The sequence below is a fragment of the Anguilla anguilla genome, chromosome 16 (genome assembly GCF_013347855.1).
Source record: "Anguilla anguilla isolate fAngAng1 chromosome 16, fAngAng1.pri, whole genome shotgun sequence".
NCBI classification, from domain to species: domain Eukaryota; kingdom Metazoa; phylum Chordata; class Actinopteri; order Anguilliformes; family Anguillidae; genus Anguilla; species Anguilla anguilla.
Window position 1 is genome coordinate 9111727 of NC_049216.1, and position 27066 is coordinate 9138792.

The 27066-nt window shown below is 46.8% G+C and overlaps 1 protein-coding gene across 1 annotated transcript; it reads left to right on the top strand.

Moving 5' to 3' along the window:
- The first annotated feature begins 11752 nt into the window (after positions 1–11752).
- Positions 11753–26269, top strand: LOC118215559 (ovochymase-2). The gene is made up of 19 exons (XM_035396452.1): positions 11753–11891; positions 12049–12221; positions 12461–12556; positions 13488–13639; positions 13741–13936; positions 14222–14251; positions 14414–14504; positions 15110–15243; positions 15988–16131; positions 17578–17708; positions 18012–18105; positions 18392–18596; positions 18843–19138; positions 19842–20097; positions 20802–20868; positions 20974–21169; positions 21862–21989; positions 23095–23251; positions 23686–26269. Exons 1-19 carry the CDS (start codon positions 11770–11772, stop codon positions 23802–23804), a joined length of 2787 nt encoding a protein of 928 aa, XP_035252343.1. The 5' UTR covers positions 11753–11769; the 3' UTR covers positions 23805–26269.
- The last annotated feature ends 797 nt before the right edge of the window (positions 26270–27066 follow it).

The following is a 27066-nucleotide window of genomic DNA, read 5'->3' on the forward strand; positions in this document are numbered from 1 at the left end:
CCCCCCCCCCCCCCCCAGGCTCCTCCTCCTCTCCTCTCCTCTCCTCCCCCCGCCCACCTCCGAACCCCCCCCCCCCCCCCCCCCCCCTTCCCAGATAGCTATGCATTTGGCAAAAATGCTCTTCAAAGCGTGGACATCAGGGTCACCGCACTGCGTGACACGGCATGACAGTGTGACGTCTCTCTCTCTCTCTCTCTCTCTCGGCCATACGTTCTGTTAATACGTGACTGCATTCGCATTTTGGGGTGGGGCTGGGTTTTTTTTTTGTTTGTGTTTTTTTTTTTTTTCCCCCCACCCCTCATCCCTCCCCTGGCTCGGGCCCAGCCTCTGGGCGCCCCACCTTCACTCGCTGACATGGCAATAATGACTGGGCCCCCGATCGCACAGGCAAGCGCGGGCGGTCGGTTTGCGCCGCCGCGGCTTCACGTTTCTGTGCCTGAATCTCGAGATCGCCTCGCCTCACCGTCTGGTCTTGTGGCCGTTTTGTTTTGTTTTGTTTTTTTGTTTAGATTTTTTTTTTTGAAGTCTTTGGCCGGTTGCTTTTCCACCAAAGCCATTCCATTATGTCGCTTCTGAATATAGCCAAAATGCTGTTCGCTTTTCCTTGTTTTAAGAAGTTGCAATGATCTTTACGTAGCTTTTGCCAGTTTTTTTTTAATTTTTTTTTTTTTAAAGTTCTTTCCATGGAAGAGTTTATTCTGGTTGTCATCTGGGTAACTGCTCCTCCATAGACTTTTTAAGGATATTATTATTATTATTATCATCATTATTATTGTCTGTAACCTCTTCCCATACTTTTGAGGTCCAGATACCTACAGACATGGACATTTGAGTGTTTGATGAAGACCCAAGCTTTGTCATATAGCAAAGTCCCAGTGTGTGTACGGTTTCTTCGCCGAACGTCGTTGATGCTCTTAATAGCGGCGGGCGTAGTCGGCTTCCGCAGCGGCGTCGCCGGCTGCTGCCGGAAGCGCGTCGAGTCGTCACCACGACGATACGCCGAGACGTGCCGGAGCACTTGAAGCGGCTGTTGAGATTTTGTTAAGCTGTGCGATCTTTTTTTGTTTGTTTGTTTGTTTGTTTTTTTTTTAAAGATTCAATTTCTTTCTCCATGTACATATTGTCAAAGGGTGGTGATTGGAATTCCTTTTTTTGTTTGTTATTCTACTGATTCGTGTTTTACTTTGTCATTCTGTGGGAATGTATTTGTTTTTGTTCCAGAATTTCGTTTGAGATGTACCTTAAAGAATTGGAGTTTTTTATTTTTTTTTTTGGGTTTCTAGGCTGTCGCCTGTCGGGTATAGAGCTTTTTTTTGGGGGGGGGGGGGGGGGGGGGGGGGATGTTTGCTTCGATGTTAAGACGTTTGAAGGGTGCGTCAGTTGTGCCTGAACTCGAAATGAAATGTGAAAGAGAAATTGTGTGTTTTCTAACAGGTTTGTGTAAAACTATTTAACTAGCTAACAAGACTAGAATATAAACATTCTAAGCGGAGTTATAAAGTATTTTTGTGCTCACAATAAACGCAAAGTGGCTATTTATTTACTAAACGTGAAGCTCGAGTGAAGGCATTAAAAACGGAGCCGGTGTCAGCTGCGGTTTGTACCCATGACGGGTAATGCCCATTTTCCGGAAAGCCATTCAACAGCTTTTCATTGGTCTGTTTCGTACGCCATACCTACTGTTATCTTCAGCCGAAATCATTACAGTTATCGTGAGAGATTCTGTTTTTCCAGTTCATGCGTGTTTGTAACCGAAAAAAAAAAATGAATGTCGACTCTTTCCAAGTGCAAAGTTTTCATCCTAATGTCATCGTACGTTCTTCGTGACTGAGTTGGATTGTCTCAGTTTGAATTGTCCCAAGTTTTATTTTTTATTTTTAAGTCTTTGGCTCCATTTTGTATTTTTATTTTGAAAGAACACTTGCAGAATACAGTGAAGCTTCTGTCTGTTACGCGAGGCAGTTTCGACGGTAGATTTCATCCTGCGTAGGCTACTTCTGCAACAATCAAAAACGATCAAACTAGGGAAGCTTGTGTCTCCTACTTGAAAAACGAAAACAAAAGGTGTTTATTTGGGAGGACAAGCTGTGGTTTATGTTTTAAACGGCCCCACAAAGACATCATGGGAGTTTGGTGGCATTGAATTTATCATATGGTCTTCAGAGGGCATTACATGCCTGTGTCTAACACTAACTCTTCATTTCATTTTATTCGCATCATTCTGGATGGTTTTTTTTTTCCCCCTCCCCGTCTCATCAGAGATAACATGTATGTTAAATTTATTACTGTTTTGGTTACTGTTCTTTCTGCTTGCAAAGTTGTACTGTTTGTGTTGTACTTGCCCCGGTATAGTATGGTACAGTTTAGTTACCCCTCCGAAGGTGATACTGTGCAGTGCCCAGGTGAATGATGTATCCCCTCATATTCTGAAATTGTTTTTTTTTTTTTCTCTGTGTGTGTGTGTTTATTGTTCAAATACAAAAGAAATCCCCTTGTACACAGTCTTCAGTTCAGAACGAGTTAAAAAAAAAAAAATGTTGCCACAGTTAATGGAAAAAAATCAATGGGTGCCTTTGTTTGTAAACCAAAAAAAAGAAAAAAATAAACTATGTGAAATCCTATCTGAAATGGCCTTTTTATGAGTTTGTTTAATCCGTATTTTGTAATTTAGGTGACTGTGTGCTAACATCCATAGTCAACGAAACTCACGATGCTGTTTGTTTGCTTAAATAGAAGCATTACGAGCGGGACAGGTTTTTAGGGTGTATGACTGCCTGCTGTGTTCACCTTGCAGATGGTGGTGGACAGGGCTGCAATTAAAAAAAAAAAAAAAAAAAAAAATGTAGTTACACTTCTTATCCTGGGCCACCCTCGAACCCGTGACCGACAAAGCGGCTAACTGATCCTCCCCACCTGCGACCATTCATCCGTAGACGGTTGATGGTTTTCTTCCGATTCCACAGTAAGCGGGAACCACAAGCCTGTCTTCGTTCGCTGGGTTTCTTAAAGGAACAGTCCGTTTGGTGACAGCGGCTGATTTTATTTGTGGAAAGTTACTCCGCGCTGCCTGTGAGAAGAACCGCTGCATTCCGCGAACGCTGGATTTGACTGCACCGCTATTCTGAGGAATTAATATGAATCCGCGGATGGGCGGAATAGCCTGCAAGCTTTCCGTGGATCGTGCAGTGGGTAGGTCTTTTCTGCGTTTCGCTGTCTGACCCACTTCCAACGATTCGTAAAAGGCTGTTTGTGAGGCTCATCTGGATTTTGTCGGGAGCGTTCGTGCGATTCTTTTCAGAGGCTCGATTAAGCGCTAATGCCGCTGACGAGGACGTAAAGGCCCAGCGAGCAGAACGGCGATCCTGGCGCGCGTTGCCGCCAGTGCCTTTTGGTGCGCTGTCGTTGCCGGGCAACCTGACCTGGGAGATCCAGCTCGGATGTCTTTACCCCGAAGGGCGGTTTTGTTTTTCTGGTGTTGATCCTGCCAGCTTTGGAGAGGTTCAGGCAGGTAACAGCCCCAGCCAAACCCTTGAAGTAATTTCTGAAACGAATGTGGGGGGAACTCTGGCTTTATTTACGTACAGGTTGGGGTTTTGGATGAGTAGGCTACATTTTTTTTAGTTTCGTTTTTAGCTTACAGGCATTTAGCAGACGCTCTTGTCCAGAGCGACTTTCATTGTATCCAGTTATACAGCTGGATATATACTGGAGCAATGCAGGTTCAGCACCTTGCTCAAGGGTGCAACGGCAGACTCAGCAGTGTCCTACCGGGGAATCGAACCTGCGACCTTTAGGTTACAAGACCAACTCCAGCTTTTAAAAAGTTGAGTGTTTCACTCAGTTTATGGTATCTATAAAATGCCTAGGCTATAAAGAAGTAGAAAATTTAACTCGTCTTTACTAGCACTGAATGGTCCGTTTCAATGAAAAAGTGTGTTCTCCGTTGCTGATGGGTGTTTTCCAATGGTCAATGTGTGTTTCATACAGGTGCCCAAAGACTGTACAGGGGGTCTTATCAGCAGACGTGACACAGGTAACTTTACTGATTCCACTCCCGACCAATCGGCTTACGGCAGGACTGGCTCCTGAATGTAGATCTCCGACTGCGCTTTTGTCCCTCGTCAAAAGGCATTCTTTAACCTTCTCCATTTCCATAGACCAATTGGTCCCGTAAACCTATCGGTGGGACTGTGGGAATAACTAGGCTACTCACAGATGCTATAAAGTCTCCTAAAAAATAAAAAATAAATAAAAAAGTGTCTTGGACTGAGTGTTTTGCACAGAAAGGGTGTATGCAAGCAGTCTTTCCCTGTGGTTTTAGCCAAATAATTAGGCTACCTGCTACTTGGGCTACCTGCTAATTCTCCTAATTTATGCAGAATATAATTTGGTACGAATATCTGTGTGTTAATGTGGTGAGTTTACATATAATGTCGATTTTAAATGCCGTGGGGATATGCAATGCATAAGGACATGCTTTATCACCCCTGATAATTTATATCTAAAAAAAAATTCCTGCATATGCATTCTAAATGTGCCTCCACATCACAAGTCCACAGAAGCACCTGAGGTGCATGTACCCCTGTTCTTTGTCTCATTCATCCCCTGAACAGGGGTACATGCAGAAGCGGTTTGAGGGCTCTCACACTGGGCACGTGCCGGCCTGTTAATTAAATGCACATTATTAGGGGTCCAAGCAACGAAGCTGGTGGAACTGTGAGCTTAGGGTTGTAACTAGGTAGCTGTTTCGTAGGTGTCTTAATGCACCCGTCTTAATAATCGCTTGTATTTTTGCGTAGACTTGCTTGTTGCTGTTCTTGTTTGTGTTAGTGTTAATCAGTTTAACCTACAGGGTCCAAGTTGAACTATGCGGTTGTTCCCTGCACCTGGAACGGTACTTCTCTCTAGGGTTTTCGACACACTTGTTCCTGGTTATGGTTATACACTTTGTTGTACGTCGCTCTGGATAAGAGAGAGAGCATGCGTGTGCGTGTGTGTGAGGAGAAAACGTAGTTCCCACAAGATCTCTGATCATTCTCGCGACATGGGGGCGGGGGCAAACATATAATAAGGGCTGCACACACAGCCCTCTAAACCATTTCTCTTTGCATTTGTGCCTCAACTAAAGATTTTGACAATGACCACCAGACAGAGGTGTATATTTTCTGCTACTGAGGTTCTGTCACAGATCTTGGAGGGTGAAAGTGATTTAGATGAGGATATGTCTGAGACTGAGTATAATGTTGAGGAGGACCCTGACTATGTGGCATCCTCCTCTGATGATGAGAATGAAGCCTTTCAGATACCACATTCTGACCCTCCTTTTGTTTCACAACCACCAATAAACCATCCTGTCATCTCTCAACCACCAAAAGACCCTCCTGTCATCTCTCAACCACCAAGAAACCCTCCTATCATCTCTCAACCACCAAGAAACCTTCCTGTCGCCTCTCAACCACCAATAAACCCTCCTGTCATCTCTCAACCCCCAAGAAACACCCCTGTCATCTCTCAACCACCAAGAACTGACATGTTCACTTCCAATAATGGAGAACTACTATGGTTCGGATCCCCAGTTGAAAGACAGGGTAGACTAAAGCCGCGTTTCCACCGCAGGAACTATACCCCGGAACTAGGAACCTTTTGAGGAACTCAGTGCGTTTCCACCGCAGGAACTAGGGTCTAAATTTAGTTCTGGGGGCTTTGTTTTACCCCCCAAAACGTTCCTGCTCGGGGGGTAGTACTTTCCGAAAGTACAGGAACCTTTTGGGTGGAGCTTGCAGCGCTGAACATTTCTGATTGGTCGAGTACTCGTAGCATTTGTGTTGTATTTATTTTCCGCCATTACCCGCCATGTTTGAAAATATGCAGCGGCAAACCAATTTATTTTCATAATAACTTCAAATCAAACTTGTATGTTATGCGGCGCAGTAGCCTACTTTTGGTTATAGCCTATCAACGTCTTGGAATTATAACGTGTGCTCTTCTGTTCTTTTCTTGCTTTAGTATTCGTTTTATAAAATGCTAAGCATTCGTGCTGGGACAGCATATTACGTAGGCAAAACATTCAAACGGATTAATTCGGTTGCTGAATATTTTCTTCCGGATTTTCTTTGTTAGCCCGTTGTAATTGACTCGAAACGTTTGATACAGTTATGTGAGGTATGCGGTAGTTCTGCATAATTAACATTGGTGATACAATACAAGCAAACTGGAAATCACCTTCCGCACTTTTTATCCGGGTAAAATAACAGGTTAATTCTAGTAATCTTCCCTTTAGCTTTTTCAGACTGCCGTAATTTTACTGCCATTTTTCAATTCCACGAAAAGACCAGGAAGACTATGGACTCATTTATGGTGCATGGTTCGCACCTGGAGGGCACACTTCGCTGCTCGGCTAGCAGTAACTTCGAAGGAAAGCAAACGGTGGCTGTACCACTACTAATTTACATTTTCACGCAAGTCCGAGTTTTCGTTCTATTCTTGTCATTTTGCGATTAGCCTATATGGAATTGACGACGAGAAAGTAATAAAACAGCTAATTGTTTACAACATGTGCATGTTTTCTGCTGTTAATAAATGTGTTTGAGACGATATATGAAAATCAATAAATACAAAAAGTAACCATATATAGTCATTGTTGGTAACCCGTTGTATATAAGTGGAATAAACCCCTCCGGGCTGTCCCGGTTATTAGAAAATAATGTAGGCTACTTCGGTGGTAGTATGGGGTTACAGAAGAAATCATATGACAGATGGACCGACGACAACGTCAGTGGGCTAATTTGCCTAATCTTCGCGGTACTTTAGACCCCGGTGGAAACGCAGACAACCATTGGCTGAAGGAACCTTTTAGTTCCTGGTAAAGTAGTTCCTGGGACTGAAAGTTCCGGGTAATTTTGGTGGAAACGCGGCTTTAGTGCTGCTAATGTCATCAAAATGGTTCCAGGCCCCATGCTAGCAGTCATGTACAAGACATAAAGTCTGCATTTGAACTCTTCATAACGCCATCAATGCAAAACGATATTCTTGAGATGACAAACTTAGAGGGGAGGCGTGTGTATGGTGACAATTGGAAAGAGCTGGATGTGACCCACTAGCAATCCTATATTGGGTTGCTTATTTTGGCAGGAGTGTACAAGTCAAAAGGTGAAGCAACAGCAAGCCTTTAGAATGCTGACACTGGTAGGGCAATTTTTCCAGCCACAATGTCTCTGGAGACATTTCATGTTTTCTCCCACATTATAAAGTATTAATTTACTTTTTATTGGTGTTTCTTCATTATTGAATAACTGTCATATGTTACTCATTGATGTTCTGAAGTGTTTTCTGAACCTAAACATTTGAAATGTTTGACATTTTTAATATTTCTTCCTGTGGTCAAATTGACCCCGAACATAAAATGTTACTACGCTTGATAATAAAAGGTGTGTTTCTTTCCAAGTGTTATTTTTCTTCTTTAATGAGCACTTAATACGAACATAAAGCCCTGCAAACACCAAAACATACTTTGTTTTCCATTTTAGGTCAATGAATGAGATTGTACAGTCATTTGCATATTTCGCAATAGTCATATAAAATCAATACTTGATGTATAAGGGGAGGATGGGGGGAGTCATGTTTTATTTACTGGGCTATTAAGATGGTCAGTAGAAAGGCCTAAAGTAGCTGAGAGAGAAACATCTGTAACACTTTCAGTTACAATTATTTTCTGCAGGTTTATATTGCTGGGGTCAAATTGACCCCAAACATAAAAGTTGTTAGTTAATTTGAACATAATAGGAGGGTTAAAATCGCTCCATAGGGGGCGCGATAGTGCCAATGCTTGGACCCCTCCCAACGCCGCTTGCGGCTTTAATTTCATTTATTTTTCTATTCACACAACTCTGAAGTGTAGAGGTGACCAACACACAAGAGTGTAGGCCTGTTACCCAAATGTCATTGCGCAGCCTGTCAGTTCAATCATTGAGGTCCGTCTTGTCAGGGTGCGCTGCAGTGAATATCTAGAAAACTCGGGAAAACGGAAACATAGCTTCATTTAATTTTTGGGTGAACAGCCCATTTTTAAGGATTGAACTGACAGGCTGCGCAATGACATTTGGGTAACAGGCCTACACTCTTGTGTGTTGGTCACCTCTACACTTCAGAATTGTGTGAATAGAAAAATAAATAAAGTTAAAGCTGCAAGCTAGGTCAGAATAGTGTTCACTGTGCGAACTGTGTTCTTGGCTAGAAATAGCTGTACAAAATAAGTATTGTACCTTACTGAACCTGTGTTTAGCAGTTGTCTATGACCATGAAATGCACTTTTTGTACGTCGCTTTGGATAAAAGCGTCTGACAAATAAATGTAATGTAATGTAATGTAATGCAAGTGTTTGTGGTCCACAAAACAACATTTTACATGAGAAAACTCAACAGTAACGTGTTTTTCCAAATATATGATGACACAGCTACTCCACAGACCTTGTTGTGCATAGTTTCATTACAAAAGTACTTTCTACCGAAGTATGCCAACCGTTTACATCCACGCAGTCTCAACCAAAGCACGTCAGTATTCTGGGGTGCAGCGTCAATGTTGATTTAAAACATTATTTCAACATTATTTTAACAATGTCGAGACTGCACCCCAGAATACTAGAATGCTTTCGATGAGATAAACACAATTTGCTTACTTAAGCAGAAAGTGATTTTCTATTAAACTGCAGTCTGTGGATGTTTGTGAGCAATGTTGTCATTAAATGCTTGGGAAGAGATTGCCGTTGAGTTTTTTGAATGTACATTTTTGGTGATTTGAGCTCCACGAAAACTCGGTCAGTTGTGTTCCGGGTGCGTTGCTGCGGATATCTAGAAAACGCGTCAAATCTCATCGAAACTATCTGAATCATGGATAGATGGCACTCCAGGTAAGTGGTAACATTACTTAATTTTTGGGGTGAACTGCCGCTTTAACCCCAGGCTGGAGGTAAAAGCTGTCCACACTGGGTGCTCTCCCGGCGAGAATGTGAGGCCAGCTCCATCCGTCCGGCTCCCTCTCTCTCTGAATGGCGTGACGCTATTTTGGCGGATTTCCACAGCCTCGCGCTGCGGTCCCATATGGCTAATGGTTCTTGGTAGCGTCGTTTTCGGCACTGGCGCCGTGTCATCCATCCGTGCCCGGGAATGTGTGCAGGATAAACAGGACTGTGGCACCTCGCACGCTAGCCAGAGTCTACAGAAATAAGCACGCTTTGATTTACAGTAGCGTTTCAGGCCGCTCTGGTTCTTATCTAGTGAATGTTTACGATAACTCGAATATAAACATGAGAAGGTACATAAAATTGTAGCCTCCCCCTAGCCAGCAATACATAGTTCCCATAATTAATAGTTGAATGTGTCGTTATAATTATTATCAATTTTCTGAGCAGGTCTCCTTGGGGGCTGGCTTAAAACACTGCACTTCTGCAGATTCCAAAATGAAGCTGGTAGAGATATTAATGTTGAAAATGGTCAGTTGGTGGCCCAGAAAACCTGATGACATTTTGGTTTTGTTTTGTGGTTCTGCTGTGCCACTTTTAGCCAGGTAATGAGGTGAAACATCAAAGCAGTCTTGAATGCTAACCTGTTCCCTTTCAGAAGGTCGTGGAGATATTGAGGAAGGACAGACAGTTATCTGGCAGCTGCCTGTCTGATACTTTCCAGCCAAAATTGCCAGAGCAAAGGGAAATGGATGAATTTCCTGATTTATTTTTAGTTTTTCCACAAATATATTAGCACCATGTAATTTACTGTCAGATCATTGTTATTGTTATTATTATTATTTTGGTAGGTGTTCTGAAAAAAAACAAGACGCTGGCAGACATGAAAATAAGGGCGAAATTCCCATTTCCTGCTTTGGTCCTCCCGAACCTTTTGAATCAAAGGCCGCGTGTAGCGTCATCACAGGAGGTCTTTGCGGTGAGCTCGGCCTCGCTCGCTTGCGTTGTCAACAGTAAAACAACTGGCATGACTCGGCTCTTAATGGTGGAAAGCAGTAGGGACTGTAGTGGTCATTAACAGTTTTTCTATGGGCTTACGTTAGCTGGACTGCAGTCCCTTGGCACTACTGTGATATTAAGATTCCTTTCTTCTTCTCCTTTTATAGGGCAAGAAGAAAGGCCAAATCCCCCTCCCCCCCCCCCCCCCCCCCCCCCCCCCCCCCCCCCCCCCCCCCCCCCCCCCCCCCCCCCCCCCCCCAGCAGGGGGCTGGTAGTTAACAGCTGTCCCCTGCCCTTCCATGCTGAGATGGATTTTATTAGTCTGTCAAGCCTACGACTTGAAAGATTGTTTTGGCGGTTGTGTCTGGTGTTTTTTGATTGGCTGCCCTGCGGGAGCCGCTCTGCTCTGTCTCGGAGGGCGCGTACATTTGCATATTCATTTAGGCGTTTAGCAGACGGCGGTGTCGTTTATGGAAATGGGGTTCGATTTGGACGCGCTGACGCGGAAGTGCGCGCCGCTGTGGTTCGATCGTCTGCGCGCCCTGACCGCGGTGCGACCGGAGCGCTGCTACGGTAACCGGCAACGGTTTTTTGACCGTAAGCCGAAGGTTTGAAATGTCAGGTGGCGCCGGACGCGAACTGGGCGCCGTTCTGGAGTCTGAACCGCCCTGGTTTAATACGCTCTGTCCTGGTTAATGAGTAACTAACCCCTCCTGTCGGGGGAAGTGCCCCCCGCCCCCCCTCGCCCGCCCCCTCCTCTATAAATGCCCCTGCCGTTGTGTGTAGGCCCGCAGACCTGGGACAGGATGCAGGATTCCTGGGTGCTGACTTCTGTGGCTCTGTTCTGTTTGTGTGTCTGCCGCCATGGCGACGTGGGAGGTAAGCTCGGTCTGCCTGCGACCACCACTGCGATAGGTCGGCCAAATGCAGGCCTGACGTTCTGGGATTTGTTATAAATTATGTGCATCCAAGGTCAAATACAGGGAAATGTGCTGTGGGATTTCACATGCTGTAGAACTCTAATGGGGGGGGGGGGGGTGCGGGGGTGTGTGCTGCAGGTCATTCCCAGCTAATTTTCTGGTGCTAAGTGGGAAACAGGAGCTAGACAGGGAAATAGCTTAATTAGCATTGTAACTGGTTCTCAGGCTTTGTTGTCAGAAAGAAAACCTTGACTACAACTTGGTCCGGGTTTCAAATATCATGCCAGCATTAAAAATAACGTATCTGCTTATCTGTTCCAAAAGCTAGAGAAAGATATGATTGAAAACGTATTTACTTTTAAAGTTGCGTCTGACTGGTATGTGTATTATAAAAAAGGGTTATTTATTTATTTGTTTATTTTTTGTAAATTTGGTTTGTGTGCTTTGTTTCCCCTAAGGTTCAAAGTGTGGCCTTCCCCAGGTTCAGAACCTCTTGGATCGTTCGCTAAGAATTATTGGGGGGCGGGGGGCGAAGTATGGGTCCCACCCGTGGCTGGTACGTCGTCCTTGGTCACTTGCAGATAACCTGGGGGAGTGGAGGTGGGGGGCGGGGGGGTGGGTGGGCACCCCTAGTCTGGGAGAGTTTCGGGGGCTTCTAGTTTTTCCTGTTGCTCGGAAACAGCCAATTACGCAGTTAACTCGCCTCACATGTTGTCTTGGTTCCGAACTGGTTGCCGATTTGGAGGAGAGCGACGGGAGGGCCTGGGGGCCTGTTTTAGATGTTAACCAATCAGAGTGCTCCATGGTCAGGCAATAGCGTTTTCATAGGCTGGACTGGGAGTCGTGAGCGTGGAATGGCTCGGGGGTGGGGGTTTCTGTTTGTAATGTTTTATTATGCGCTTTTACGACCCTGTCAAGGTGTCCCTGAGGTTCAGGGGGCTGCACTTCTGCGGAGCGGCGATCCTCACCGACCGGTGGATCCTGTCTGCCGCCCACTGCTTCTCCACGCTGTCAAAGTAGGTGGCGCTCTCCCCCTCCCATGGAAGTGCAGGTCTGTCCTTCGCAGACCGCCTCAGGCTCTCTCCTCGCTGCGGTCTCCCTGTTTTTGAGCGTTTGCCGTTTGTCCTGTCGCGTTCTCCCCCCCCCCGCGCGGACGCTCCCTCGCCCCGCCAGGCGGTCTTTGAAGAACGTGGACGTCGCGGTCGGGGAGTTCGACCGCCGCGCGGCGGACGTCGGGGAGCAGGCCTTCGCGGTGAGGTCCGTCAGAGTCCACGAAAGATTCCACCACTCCACCCCGATGAGCTACGACCTGGCGCTCCTGGAGCTGAGCGGGCGGATCAGATTCGGTGAGGTCCGCCCCTTCGCCTCTGTGCAGGCTCCGTGTCACAGTCCCACGTGAAGTCTCTTGCAAAAGCTAGCCAGGAGCCTAAATGGCGTTAATACATTTGGCAAAGGTTGTTTTTGATGAATGCGGTTGCCAGATACTCTTTAAAGTCAACGAAGGAAATGTAAGTGAACAGCTTTGAGAGGGCCCCGTTCACCTGTGCAGCAGAGGTAATTTGGTGATTGTAATTCTTTCCTGCAGGTCGGTACGCTCAGCCAATATGCCTTCCCCTCCCCGGGGAGGAGTTCCTGCCAGGGGCTGCCTGCACCGCCAGCGGTTGGGGCCAGACGAGAGAACGTAAGACCCCCCCCCCCCCCACCACCCCGCATGAATTTTCCTCCTCCGTTCCTCATCTCAAGGCTGAATTATGCGAAGGGCCGGGAAAAGGCGGTCGTATGCGTGCTTTTTGTGCTGACGAGGCTCAACGTTGCGCATCGCAGCGTTTTTTTTTTTTTTTTTTTTTTGCTCGGAAACGCTGCGGAGGCCGAATTCGTAATGAAGACACTGAGCTGCTTATGAATTAATCTGCGCTGCGCCGCTGACAGCTGTTGGTGCCCAGCGTTTCTGAAAGGCGCTTGCATGTCAGATCCGGGAACAGCTGTTGTCTTTTTTGCGAGGTGGAGCTGGAGTGAGCAAAGTGTCAGAGCCGGTGGGTGGGTGGGCGGGCGGGCAGGCAACTACATAGCTGCTCTTGATGGTCCTATCCCATAATTCCCTTTTGTGCTGTATACCACAAAACAAGTCACTGCGCTTTGTCAACCTGTGGTGCGCAGTGGATTAGCTTTTTATGCAAAATCGCCTGGGAATTCGTGAGCTGTGAACACCATCTTGCATGAAACTTGGCGCACGTTCCAAGTCTTAGGGGTTGGTGTGATAGACGGTGTCTGACATCACTTGCTTTGCAAGAGAGAACATTCTAGTCTGTGCTCAGCATTGGAGGCTGTGATTAGCGTTGCAGTGTGAGCATGATTGGACATTGCAAATGGGAGAGGAAAGAGCAGGAGAGTGCTCTAGTGCTCTAGAGAGCTGCACATCCAGCAGCCTGCTGCACTGCAGGTGCTTGATTGACAGGAGGGGTCTCTATAGCCTAAAGACGGAGAATACCAAGCTGACTGACAGCTGAGGGACGGCCAGAGGAAGTTGAGAAATGACACATGCTCCACACAGGAGCCCCTCCAGGTTCGTTAAATCTGGGGTGTGTGTGTGTGTGTGTGTGTGTGTGTTGCAGGGGGCCAACTGCCTTTCGTCCCCCGTGAGGTGCGGCTGGGCCTGGTGGATCGGGGCAAGTGTAAGCACGTCATCCAGACGGTGAAGCCTGGCCAGAAGACCTTCACCGTTGTCTGCGCCGGGCCGGAGAACGGGGGGAGAGACGCCTGCCAGGTACTCGCGCGCCCCTCCCCCAAACCACCCGCGCTCTTCCTGAGCGACAGAAGCCCGGTGCGGCTCACTCCACTCCGCGACCTCTCGATTGCCCCCCTTAGGGAGACTCTGGCGGGCCTCTGGTCTGCCCCAGGGAGGGAGGCCGCTGGGCCCTGGTCGGCGTGACGTCGTGGGGGAAGGGCTGCGGCCGTAGCTGGGTCAACAACCGCAGCAAGCCCCCGTGGAAGAGGGGGTCGCCCGGGGTCTTCACCGACGTCCGAATGTTCCTGGCCTGGATCAAAGAGAACCTCAGAGAAGGTCAGTGCTGTGAACTCGTATAGCAAACTCGGGTAGCACCGTCGCCTCACAGCAAGAAGGTCGTGGGTTCGAATCTCGGCTTGGGGCCTTTCTGTGTGGAGTTTGCATGTTCTCCCTGCGTCCGCGTACTCTGGGTACTTCAGGTTCCTCCTACCTGATGGATGGATGGATGGATGGATGAATGGATGGATGGATGGATGAATGGATGGATGGATGTGTAGCATTACATTCATTTTGTATGGTTTTGGTTTTATTTCTTATGTCTGTCATTCGGTTTCTTTCTAGCGACGCAACGTCAGAGAAAATCATCATCAAGTAAGTTTAAAAAAAAAATTGTTAAAGTTGTTGTGCAGGTATCAGTGACAGGTGGGATGGGGCAGTGACATCCGCATACAGTGCACGTGCCTAAATGGAAAGGATATCGAGTTACCTTGCTGTGTTTTTCTGAAACCCGGTGAGAATTCCCCCTTTCCACAGGGCTTTGCGGTGCCAGCGATGGGCTCCGCACCGGTTTGGGGGGTCTCATCCGGAATCCCGAACATCCGGGGCGCAGCTACGAGAACAATGAGTGGGTGCCGAAGAACTCAGTATGGAAGCCTTTCCTTCTCAAAGACAAAACTCTCCCGTGTGGTCTCAATATACGTGTTACTCATTGTGGAGCCTGTCTGGGCAGTGAAGTTCAGAGTTTGGAAGCTCTGCCTTCATGTTTGGCTCACTGCTGCTTCTAAATGTGTCAGAAAGCAAGGCTAAATGTGGGTCATTTGAATTATTGTGGATTGCTACTGTTTGTTTATGTGGCAAGAAAGCCCTATCCATGGGATCTCATACTGACGCAGTGTACACTAGCTGCATAGAGTATTGAAGCACTGTACTCTAGCTTTGTATAGTTTTGAGGCAGTGTACACTAGCTTTGTAGAGTTTTAAGACAGTGTGCACTAGCTGTGTAGAATATTGAAGCACTGTACTCTAGTTTTTTATAGTTTTGAGGCAGTGTACACTAGCTTTGTAGAGTTTTGAGACAGTGTGCACTAGCTGTGTAGAATATTGAGACAGTGTATACTAGCTGTGTAAAATATTGAGGCAGTTTACACTAGCTGTGTAGAATATCAAGGCTGTGTACACTAGCTGTGAAAATATTTCTCTAAATGTGCACCTGATCAATGTCTGTGCTAGGATGTGTCTGTGGTCCATAAACGTCCCCCCTGGGAAGAGCATCCTGCTGCAGTTTTTGGAGTTTGACGTGGAGAACGACACCCACTGCAGCAGCGACCAGCTGGCTGTGTTCGCCGGCACGGACAGGCTTATCGGTGAGAGGCCAAACGCCACACCCCTCTGCGCTGGCCCAGCGGTTGCGCTCCAGATGATCCAAACCCCAGCGGCTTCTGACTCTTAGCAGCAGCACCCAGCCGGTTCTGCAGGATAGGGGTGGGGTGGGGTGGGGAGCAGGTGAACAAGGAGCAGGGATGGGCAAAAATGCTCTGAAGTATTTCGTATTATATAACACTAAATGCCGGCCTAAATAATTATATCTACATGTATGAACTGCACCCAAAGCGGTGGAGCAGTAGGGCAGCACAGTATAAGCCATGCCTGAATAGAGCTAAACACCCTTGTAATACATGCATGCCTGTGCATATTTCAGATACAGTAAAGTTCCTCATAGCTGCCTCCCATGTGCGATATACCTATTTATAGAACGATATGTGCGTGGATGTAAATTTCTGAGGGAGATTTACAGTCTGGGGAAGTGCCACCTTTTACTCGAGTGCGGTATTCGAGTGACAGCCCATACCTTCACTCTCGGCGCAAGATGAGACTACAGGACCTCTCGGGCCGTATGTGATTGGTTGTCACCGTTCTTCATGCAGCGGTTACAAAAAAAAAGCAACGAAAATGTTTTGAAATCACCTGAGCTGTCGTGCTTACGCAACCCTTTACACTGAGGTGGGATGTTTTTTAATTTGCTGAAAGTGTTTGGAACACTGGCCCGGTTCCGCTGCTCCTGCAGGAGGCTAACGCCGCGACTCGCTCCCGCCTCTCCCCCCGCGCAGGGAGGTTCTGCGGCAGCCGGCTCCCCTCCCCCGTCCGGGTGGACTCCTCCAGGGTCACGCTCCGGTTCCTGTCCGACTTCAGCGTCTCCGGCACCGGCTTCGCCGTCAAGTTCGACGCGGTCGAGCCGCATTCCGCGCGGCACGGTACGTCCCCAAAAACCGCGTCCCGGCCTGTCGCTCCGGGGTTTTTTTATTTTATTTTATTTTTTTAAATGAGGAATGTTTGCTCACGCAGGTGGGCGGTGGTGACAGTGTGTCCGGCGAGGATTACATGTCAAGAAGGCCTTTAACGCAATACGCAAACAGGCTGTCTCTGAAACGTGCGACGTTCCTGACGAACCGTGACCGTCCGACTGCACGCTCGCAGAAGCTCGCCTAGCCTAGCCTGCCTGTAACAAACCTGCAATTCCCAGGCGCGGTGCGTGAGCGTGTGTGGGTGCAACATCGGCCGTCCGTTTCATCACCTCCCTGTCTTCAGAGACTCGATCTGTTTATGCTCGATGCGGGAGAAAAAAATGTTTAATTATTTATTTATCTTCGCTCCCGGGGGCGGAGCCGACCCTGGGGTTTTGGTTGGCGATTGGGCGAGGGCGTTGCTGTGGCCCCCCGAAGTGCTCCAGCGTAAATCACGCCGGCCCCGCAAACCTGAATTGTGCGGCCCTCGGATGGTTTTGGGATCCGAACGGCTGCGCGAGGGGGTGTTTACGCTAGTGGTCGGCGCTGCCCAGAAGCCTTTGCAAGCTCAATTTTTTTTTAAAAATGCCGAGCCGCGTCCTTGGTGACTGTTGCTAGGCGAACTCGCCGCGCGGCTCAGGAGAGTGTCGGAGACGTCGCTGCTCAGCACCGATTCCATGGTTACGGAAACACTGGTGCTCTTCTGCGGCTCCCTGAACCTTCGGCATATGGTTACAGTGTACAGTAATGGCAGTGACGCTGTGCTGTTTACTGGCACTTTGTTATTTTGTGGTCACATTAGTTTTATCCTAATGGACTCCCAAGGCAATAAACGGCCTATAATCCAGACTGAGTCCTGAAAGCTCTCTTATATCTGCATTAAGGAAGCTACTGCTTTTGATGTTGATTGATGACGTGCCCCTCTGGGATAAATAAAGTTGGTTGAATTGAATAGAAAACAACTGGCAAATCAGAAACACCTGTGAAATCATTTGTCCCAAACATTATGGTGCCCTGAAATGGGGGGGGGGGTATGTATGAAAAGAGCTGTAATTTCTACATTTATTAAAAAATACCCTTTAATAAAAGCAGAAAATTTGCACTTTAACCACATGCTAATTGTTTTATTACACATATAAAATTGTAGAGTACAGAGGGGGAAAAGCCCAAACATTATGGAGCTCACTGTGTATGAAATGTACAGTTACCCATGATAAGAATAAGCATGCATGTTGCCCTGGATACACCGTGTGAAAGTTCATTGGCTGTTATGGGGCACAGTGCGTGAAAGGGTTAATGGCGCGTTAATGCAATGCTGAGGGAGCGCGCCCTTCCTGCTGTGTCGGTCGCCCTCCTCTGGCTGTTCGGGGCGCCCCCAGGACCCGAGCGCGGTAACGTCCCGTTGTGTCCGTGCAGACTCCGCCTGCGGCGCGGTGGCTGTCCTCCAATCAGAGGGCGTCGTTCAGAGCCTGCGCTACCCCGATCTCTACGGCAGCGACTCCGACTGCCGCTGGGTCATCCACGCCCCCTCCGGCCACATCGTCAAGGTAACGGCACGCGCGCCCTCGTCTTCGGGCCGACCCCGCCTCGGCAGAGCCCTTCTGCTCGTTCGCCGCCCCGGGGCCGGGTCAGGAGTGCATTAATGATGTTTCGCATGCGTAAGGAGAGCAGGCCGCCGTGGTGGGAGGGATCGGTTTTCGGGGGCCGAGGAGGGGTCGGAGCTCTCCCCGCTGTAATGTTTACACACGGCGTTGGAGTAACGCAGCCATGCTGCGGGGGGGGGGGGGGGAGGAGGAGGGGGGAGGGGGAGGGGGAGAGAGTCTGTTGAAAGGAACGGTGCTGTGTTGCAGCTGGAATTCGACGACTTCGACGTGGAGCCGTCGAAGGAGTGCACGTACGATTCCCTGGCGGCCTTCGGCGACGTGGAGGGGAAGGACGAGATAGGTACACGCCCCCCTCTGACCGGAACCCGAGCCGTAGCGCGCGTTGTGTTGTGTGCCACAGTACATCAAATAAGCATTACGACAAGACACAACACCCTGACATTTTCATAGGGAGAAACGCCATTACGTGCATTCGCCTATAATAGACTCAGTCTAAAGACTGAGACTCCAGCCGAGGTGAACAGCCTTCAAACTGACTGCATGCGAGTGCGCTGTAGGCTACATGCTAAAGGGCTTAGCGTGTTTACGCGCCGTGTTCTCTGATGGCTCGCTCTTCCCCTCTGCAGCGGTGCTCTGCGGAGGGGGCCTGCCCCCGCCCCTGCTCAGCTACGAGCGCGTGCTGGCGCTGAGGTTCACCTCCGACGGCACAGTGTCCCACCGCGGCTTCCGCGCCACCGTGTCCTTCGTCAGCGAGAGAGGTGAGCGCCGTTCGCAAAAAACGCTCGCCCTACCCTACGGCTCGACCCCGGCCACTGAACCCGTGGGTGTACAGTGAAGTTCTCACAGAACAAATCGAAAGGGCTGTAAATCATACACCGATCGCCCCATGTGGATGTAAATGCCCTCAAATCAAAGCTGACGTTCTGCACTGTAACGCTATAGCTGTTTTACTTCAGAGCCAAAACAACAAAATTTCATTTTGTCACTGCCCGCATACTTACGGACTGCACTGCACGTTGTTATTTTAATTCATTGTTGTGTTTTGGGGAACTGTAATGCACACACACATGCCTGTAGAACTGGGAAGTTTAGGTCTTCATTGTTTACTTTCCTTTTCTTTATTTCAATTTTCTCCGCGGAGAATCCGGCACGCCTGTGTTTATCTAACGCGCTCCCGGGCGTTAGCTGGCCAAGACGCCTTGTGTACATTCTTTCGGAGCGCGTATTTGTTGTGCCAACGCTCGGTAACCGCCATTTGAAATCGACAGATCTGCGCCCGGAGGAACCGGTCGGACGCGACCAGGAAGTCCACCGCGACGTGAAAGTCGACGGCAACGGCGGCCACGCCCGCGGCTCCCCTCCCCCGAGGCCTGGTTCGTCCACCGAGCCCTCCCTTTTTCTGGGTCCTCAGGGCGAGTATTGTGCCAAGATACTTCCTCTGTGAGGCTTGTGTGGTATTTGGGCTGGCATCAGAATAGACGCCTGAGGCAAAGGAGCAGGAAGCCCGCCACCTAGGCCTCGTTAGAGACGAGGGAGAGAAAGTAACTTTAGTCTCGAATTAATTTAGTTCAACAGGCAGCGGCCGTTGGTTTTGTTCATTACTTAAAGTAGCGTAGTGAAGCTTTGAGCTAGATGATTGAAATAAAACCATGCCACCAGTTACACACAAGGCAGGCTATTAAGCATGTTGATCTAATCGCAGCACAAACGGGCTAAACAAATATTCTTTCTGCACTTTTACTACGTTTTTTTTTGCATGAAACTGTGTTTACACGGGTGTGTGTTTGGTATATTTTGGGGATATTGGCCAAGCATTATTTATATGCATGAATTTATAATTAAAATAACTTCATACTTTCTTTTCCAACATTGAGTTTGTTTTTTTTAATGTTTTTATGAAGTTAATAATTATATAGTTTGGTTTGCCCTCTTTGTGTAGGGGTGTATATTGCAGTAGTCTAATAGCACATTTACTGTTTGTACTGGGCATGTCTCTGGGCAGTAATGGACGTGGCTGCTCTCTCTCTTTCTATCCACCCCCCCCCCCCCCCCACCCCCCCCTCCTCTCTCTCACAGGTCTGTGTGGAATGCCGCACACGTCTGGCAGCTCAGCTCCGGTCCAGGAGGTGGGCGGGGCTCTGAGCCGGCAGGTGGGCGGGGCCCAGAGCCGGCAGGTGGGCGGGGCCCAGGGTCGGGTGATTGGCGGTGCGGGGGCGGAGCCTCGCTCCTGGCCGTGGCAGGCGAGCCTGACCCTGGCTTCCCGGCGCGTCTGCGGGGGGGTCCTGGTCCGGGCCTCCTGGGTCCTGACCGCCGCCCACTGCCTGAGCAGCCTGTGAGTTTGGGAACGTTAAACACGCGCAGCGGCACTTCCCAAACTCGGCCCCCTGGTGGCCCCCTGTGTGCTCTGCCTGTCATTCCAGCCACAGTTGCAGTCCCAGCTGTTCATTTCTCTTAACTAGCTGCCGTTCTTGTTCAAGAGGGATCATTTACCCTCTTAAGCCACGTTAGGTCAGAAATGTAGCACAATAAGCACAATTTGAACCTGGGACTTTTATTCTCATAGCCAATCCAGACATAATGTGGCCACTAAACATGAAAAGCACCTAATTAATAAAAATGTACTGCTTCTTAAAATTCTTGGATTGCAATCGTAGTTGGAACAAAAACCAGCATATACAGTGGTCCACCCAAGACCAAGTTTGGGAACCACTGCCATAAAAGGACTGGACCTGACTTTATTTTGACCATTCACATTTTATTTTACCATTACAACCACATGAACTTTAGTGCTCATTGTTTAATAGTACACATTGTAAAACTATCATGATAACCCTTGCATAGCTGTATAAAAGCTCAAAGGTCCAAGCTGGAGATGCACTTTATCGTGGAGGGGGGGGGGATGGTGCGCTCTGTGTGCGATTCCCCTTGGTAAATTGTGTCACTGGTTTGCGCTTGTTGAATCTTTGAGGCTGTACAGGCAGTCACTCACTCGCATCTCATTCCCCTGTACTGGCTGCTTGTTTCTTTTCATCTCAGAGACAGGACTTCTCTTTCGGTCGTCGTGGGAGACCACAACCTCACCAGGAGGGACCCCGGCGAGCAGGTGAGGGCCGCCCGCCCTGGTTCCCCCGAGCTGCGTTGCCATGGAGACAGCCCTGTCTAAGCCCCTCCCACTTCCTCCCCGTATCCTGCTCCTCCCCTCCCACAGAGACGTACGGTGAGGAGGGTCGTGTTTCACCCGGGGTACAACGGCACCTCGCTCGATTATGACGCGGCGCTCGTGGAGCTGGACGCCCCCCTGCAGTTCGGCGACCGCGTCAGCCCCGTCTGCCTGCCCGGCGCCCGACAGGAAGTCCCGCCCTCCCACGTCTGCTCCGTCTCCTCTGGGCGGGGCGGCCCGACAGGTGTGAAAGTTGGCGCGTTCCCAGTTGCGTTAGCAGCCTGTCGCGTATGACTAGGTTCGGTAGACAGCTGTTTATGTTGGCACGGTGATGACCGCCTCCTCCGCATTCATGTTACAATTCACGAGAGTGGAAAAACCTGCTGGGTATGGAGATCGAGGGTGGATATTTGTTTATGACCACATTGTGGTGACAGGATTTTGATGCAGTGTTACTTAAACAGTTTGAGCTCCTGTCAAAGACAAATATCCTGAAATATCTTGGACATCCTGTTGTGGTGTCACAGAAAAATGCATTTCCCTGTCTTCTAATTCAGCCCAGTCAAGAAAATCAAGTATTACTCTTCGATACCTTAAATAGCCCATATCTTCCTCTTGAAATTACATCGGTATGTTGCCGCTACCACATGCTGCTACCGCTTAATGCTCTTATTTTAGCCTTTTTTATTATGTCGCTGTGCATACGTTGTTGTTGCTAATGTGATATGTGCTCATGAATCCTTAATCTTGCCACGATGGCCTCAGAGATACCGTTGAATAAAGGCATTTGTCTAATTAATTAATTAATGTTAGTAATAATAATAATAATAATACTTATACATACTACTTATTATTATTATCATTATGATAAAATGAATTGTCAGGCTATGAGACGGTAAGACTGTTTATTACATAAGAGCGCGTTCTGTGGGGCAGCCGGGCGGGGCAGCAGGACCCTGTGGCTGCTGGGTCGTGAGCAGTGTGAGCGGCACTACCCCGGCAGGCTGACGCGCAGCATGCTCTGCGCGGGATCTCCACCATCGGAGGGGAGGGACTCGTGCTCGGTGAGTTCCCACACAGCTCTGCTTCATCGGCGACGGGAGAGAACAATGGGGTGAGGTGGGGTGGGGTGGGGCAGCTCTTAGACAAATATGTGGCCACATTCCATAGTTTGGACTCTCGGGGCTTTTTTATGCTACGGCAGCGCCCTCTGGTGGAAGATTCTAAAACTGTTCTGTATTAGCTGCTGGCATAATTTCAACTGCTGAAAACAAATAAAGAGGTTTTTAAACAGTGCCCAAACCCATAACTTGACCACTAAGTTATCAGTGGGCTGTGATTGGGATAGTTTTAAATTTTTGGGGGGTGTATTTAAATACAGGACTTCACAAGTTTGAATTATTGCTAAATGTTAAAGTAAAAATTACACACCACTTCTCACTTCTCAATGCCCGGGGGCATTGTCATGCTGAAATGAGAAAGGGCTTTCCCCAAACTTTTAGGGAAGCACAGAATTGTCCAGAATGTGATTGTATGCTGTAGCATTAAGATTTGCCTTCACTGGAACTAAGAGGCCTCTCTCAAACCATGAAGAACAGCACCCGACCAAGGAGCGTCCAGATACTTTTGGTCATATAGTGTATGTCCTTTAATTTATAATGTTTAATTATCTTAAGTATGATTAATAACTTTCAACACCAAAGTCTGAATTGCAATTTTTAACATCTGAGTCTTGGGTAAAAGCACACATCTTTGACTGTACTTCACAAATCATGTTATTGTTTTAAGAAAGAACCATTTCACCAAAAAAAAATTCTTTTTTTTTTGATAGCCCAACTAATATAAAGGTGCTAATGCAATTCAGTAGTTTTCCTTCACATGCTGAATTGCACTACTGTAGCCTGCAATACTTCCTCTGTTCGTGCCAGAGTAATCCAGTACAGCCTGTGTCCTGTTTCGTTTCTTTATGTTTGACCAGAATGCCGTTCCATAATTCCGTAAATCACCACAATATCTGAACTGAAATAGTTTGGATTGGTTCAGCCCGACCTATTAAATAGATGAGCTCCATGAGATACCTGGACCGTGGCCCCTTGGCGGACCAGGATAGATGTACACCGGTGTTTTACCTAACATCTCTGACTCATTCCTCTCTGTGGTGTTCCTCAGGGAGATTCGGGAGGGGCCTTGGTGTGCCGGTCAGAGGACTCCAGTTACTTTGTCTATGGGGTGACCAGCTGGGGCCCCGGCTGTGGAAGGTTCCGGAAACCTGGAGTCTACACCTCGGTGCCGCTCCTCAGGGACTGGATTTTGGAACAGCTGGAGGGTTAGTTGACACATTTGGCTTTGCACCTGCATCGGAGTGATATCCCCGTGTAACCCTGAGCCCGGTCAACGGAGCTCAGCTCTTACCCACAGCTGCTTCTGCCCTTTAAGCACTTCTGCGCTCTGCCACATTGGTTTGGTGAACACACACATTTTTTGTGCGTTTGAATGATTGTATGCCGTTCACCACCGAATGGTGACTGAACGATGGTGTGCATATTTGTTTTAAAACCTGTAATACAACACTGTAATGCACACTGGTGAATGTGCTTGAATTGCACTGCATGCACTGTGACTGTATGGAATTACTTTCCAACGCAACAAACATCACATGACTATTTGCCATCTCTGCACCTATGGGGTGTTTTGCTGGCAGTAGGAACTCATGGTCTTAATGTATACTTAAATCACATCTTATCTGCGATTTGTTTCCAGGTGATTTTTGCGAGGATGACAGAAATGGATTTCAACTAAGAACCATCTCACAGCAGGAAAATTGGACATCCAGCGATGAGGACAATGACTTTTGGGCAGAGTCTTCGGGAGTTGATTAGCTCAATTTATTTATTTTTTCTTAATCAGATTCAGCCAGGTTTATATTTTAACGTTGTTTTAAGTAGGTTTGTGTTAGTCTACCTCTTTTTCTTGTGTGTTGACTGTTTCGTTCTGCTATTTCTTTTTTAAAAAATTTTATTTTTCAATTTAAATATAATTATTGCCATTTTTGCTCTTCTTGAAAACCTTGGAAATTTCAAACTGCCTCCACCCTGTGCGCCCGAAATGGAAAAAATTACTTTTTTAAAAAAAATACAAAACGTCTTGATAGTTTTATTACGTGTTCAACTCTAACGAAAATCTGACGTTCAATTTTCCACTGTCGATGCCTCCCATAGTGTAGCCCCCCGGCGGTCTTGATTTAAGATCTGAATTCAGAGCCCAAATGCAGGAAGTGGGCATGACAAGCTGACTGAACATTGCCCACACCGGCATCCATACCCGGGGAGAGGTGAGGGCACTCCGTGGAGCACGGCCTGGTGAGATTTTGCTCTTTTTCCTGAATGAAATGGCGAGGTGGATATTTGTTTTCAGAACCGCGAGTTACTCCTGCATTCTGTGACCGTTTGTCTTCGAACATGCGCCGAGAATGTACAAATAAGCACAGTACTATAACAGGAATGTTGTGAAAGAACATTGATGAAAAACATTTCTTACTTTGTTGTGGAACCTATACAGGTTTTTACGTCTGAAGGGTTAAAGCATTTAGAGAAGAGATTAGCCTACTGGTGTTGTGTGCAGTGCAATAATGGTCAGCCTCTTACTGGAAAGGTACTATTATAACATAGGCCTGCTTTCAAAGTACGTGGGATCCAGGGTTTCGGGAAGGGATTAAGGTCAATTTTAAACCTTGCTTGCCTTTATTAGTGCGTATTAAATGCCAATTACACTACAAACAGAGTAGAGAATAGGCTACTGTACTGGGTTTCTTTGCATTCTCCGTGGGAGAATTGTCCTTCTGAGAACTCCAGCTCGCTTCCCGCACGAATAAGAGAGGTTTCGTAACTCCATGTCAAAGTGGAAACGAGCCATGTCAGATCAATGCTAGGATTAATAGTGAATACCATGCAAAACTTGCATTATGATAAAAAGGGATTTTTTTCCCCATAATGCTGGTGTGTATAGGCTAGGCAGATAAATAATGTAATCGACATTATTGCTATAAAGGGAAGAACATTTTTTGCAATTAAACAGCTAAATGGCAGCATCTTAAACGTTGTGCAGCTATGCACGTGAAATTAAAGCACGTGCATTTTTAAACTGGCGTGTATGAAAGGGCGGGTATTTTTTTTTTTTTTTTTAATTGAACTGCTGGCGTATAGGTATGCTTTGTGCATATTATTTGTTCTGCCAGGTCAATCAATTACACACAATTAAAATGTTATTCTTGGCGACGCTGTATGGCCAACCTTGATGTCACAGCTCGGTCAGGGATGGTGCCAAACAATGTATAATTAACTGATTCCATCTGTAACTGCATTTGGCTCGGATATGCAGGTTACACACCGAAAGCATACCATGAAATCTTTAACGTCTTGATGACAAGAGCAGTCAATTTGACATGTAATGCTTACATTGTGACACTCACAGGTAACATTTGGGCTAGCAATTTTGCAAAAATGGACGTATTCATTGGATTGGTCAAAACAAATTTTAAACAGAAAGCTGCGCAAATAGGGCACTTTCTGCAGACCGTTATAGAACAATATTTTTTTATGTTTAACTGTAAAATCTAGACAACGATAGATTTCACGACTACTATACTGCCGTCCAAAGGCTAACCGCAGTAACTACATTTTGGTCGAAATTGAGTTATAACTAAAAATGAACTTCTTGATATCTGTTTTATCTTGTGACAAAGTTTCAGAGTTAAATTTTGCTTTGTTTTAGAGAAAAAACGGTATAAAAATTGCAGTAACTACAAAACCCGACTCAAAACCATGGCAGACCGCAGTAAGTGAAGTTACTGCGGTCTGCTTTGGGATTCTACCGGCCGATTTTGCGATCTACCCATCTAAGTTACCTCACGCGACTGCTTTGGGATTCTACCACCAGCCGATTTCACCCATCTAACCTCACACAACAAAGCTGTTTAAGATGGCACTATCCAGCGGAAAGAGGATAGTGGAACTGGTGTTGAAAAGAAAATACCCAGGTAGGCTAAGTAACGATGACATTAAGCGTTGAGAAACTAGCAATCACATTATAAAACACCTGTCAGCCTCGCTATATATGCTGACTGACAGGCGATGTTTAGTTAGCTAGCGTTATCTTACCTGCTCCCTGTAGCTGTAACATTATCATCTGTAACTTCACATCATCGCCGATGCCATGTCATGCACTTAAAGATTGTTTACAATCTAGCCTACGCATTGTAGGAATACGAGTGCGGAGAAAGAAGCGCATGTATCCGCAAATAATATAGATTAAAAATGTGCACAATTTCGTACTGCAAATGAAAATAAATGTAGGCTATAAGGCCTAGGCTACTCGCTAAAACTGCCTATTTGGGGAGAGCTGGCTATATATGATAGTATTGAGTAGCCTATTTTGTGGATTAATTGTATTGATACTCAAGGAAAATCAGGGAAGTTTCTGCCACTGCTTAGTGATTAAAACGGATTTTTCTAAATCGCATTTATCATTTAATCTCCCTAACACAATGCGAAGAAGCTGTCTGTCACTTTCCAATTGATTAGTCAGATCGTTTGCATGCTTGTTAATCACTGAAAATTAATTTTTTAAACAGTTTGAGATCAATTAGTTTAAAGGAAAGTTTTGCGCTCCACCAAAACACGCCGCTGTTTAAAACATGTAATATAATGAACACATTGTACTGTGATTCAGTGTAGCCTTGTATTTATTCATTGTGTTAAATAGTAAAGACAAGGATAATGAAAATTATTAATGTGATTGTCATCAAGGCAACAACAGTGGTGGTGATGACAACGATGATGAAATTGAAGATGATGATGCAAAGTTTAATTGATAGGAAAATAATTATCTAGATAGGTGAATAAGTAAAAAAGTGAAATGAAATGATATTAAGACTAAACGTCTAAAATTCTCAATTTGTCCAGACTTAATTAAACATGCACAAATCCATAAGTAGAGTTGTTAAATAGCCTACTGTTAAATACAATTATAACAAAATCAGTGTCAAAATAGTTTTTGTTCACTGACAACACAATATAAAAGCTGAGAACATTGTAGTTACTGCACTTTGCTTTTGCATTGCTCTTAGAACCATTTAAGGCAATG

What these genes read in the sequence shown, in the direction of transcription:
- LOC118215559 (XM_035396452.1), top strand. Translation starts at nt 11,770, where the DNA reads ATGCGCTTTTACGACCCTGTCAAGGTGTCCCTGAGGTTCAGGGGGCTG. An exon ending in CCTCCGGCCACATCGTCAAG is followed by an intron (nt 17,709 to 18,011) that starts GTAACGGCACGC and finishes GCTGTGTTGCAG; the next exon opens with CTGGAATTCGACGACTTCGA. An exon ending in CTCCCCTCCCCCGAGGCCTG is followed by an intron (nt 19,139 to 19,841) that starts GTTCGTCCACCG and finishes TCTCTCTCACAG; the next exon opens with GTCTGTGTGGAATGCCGCAC.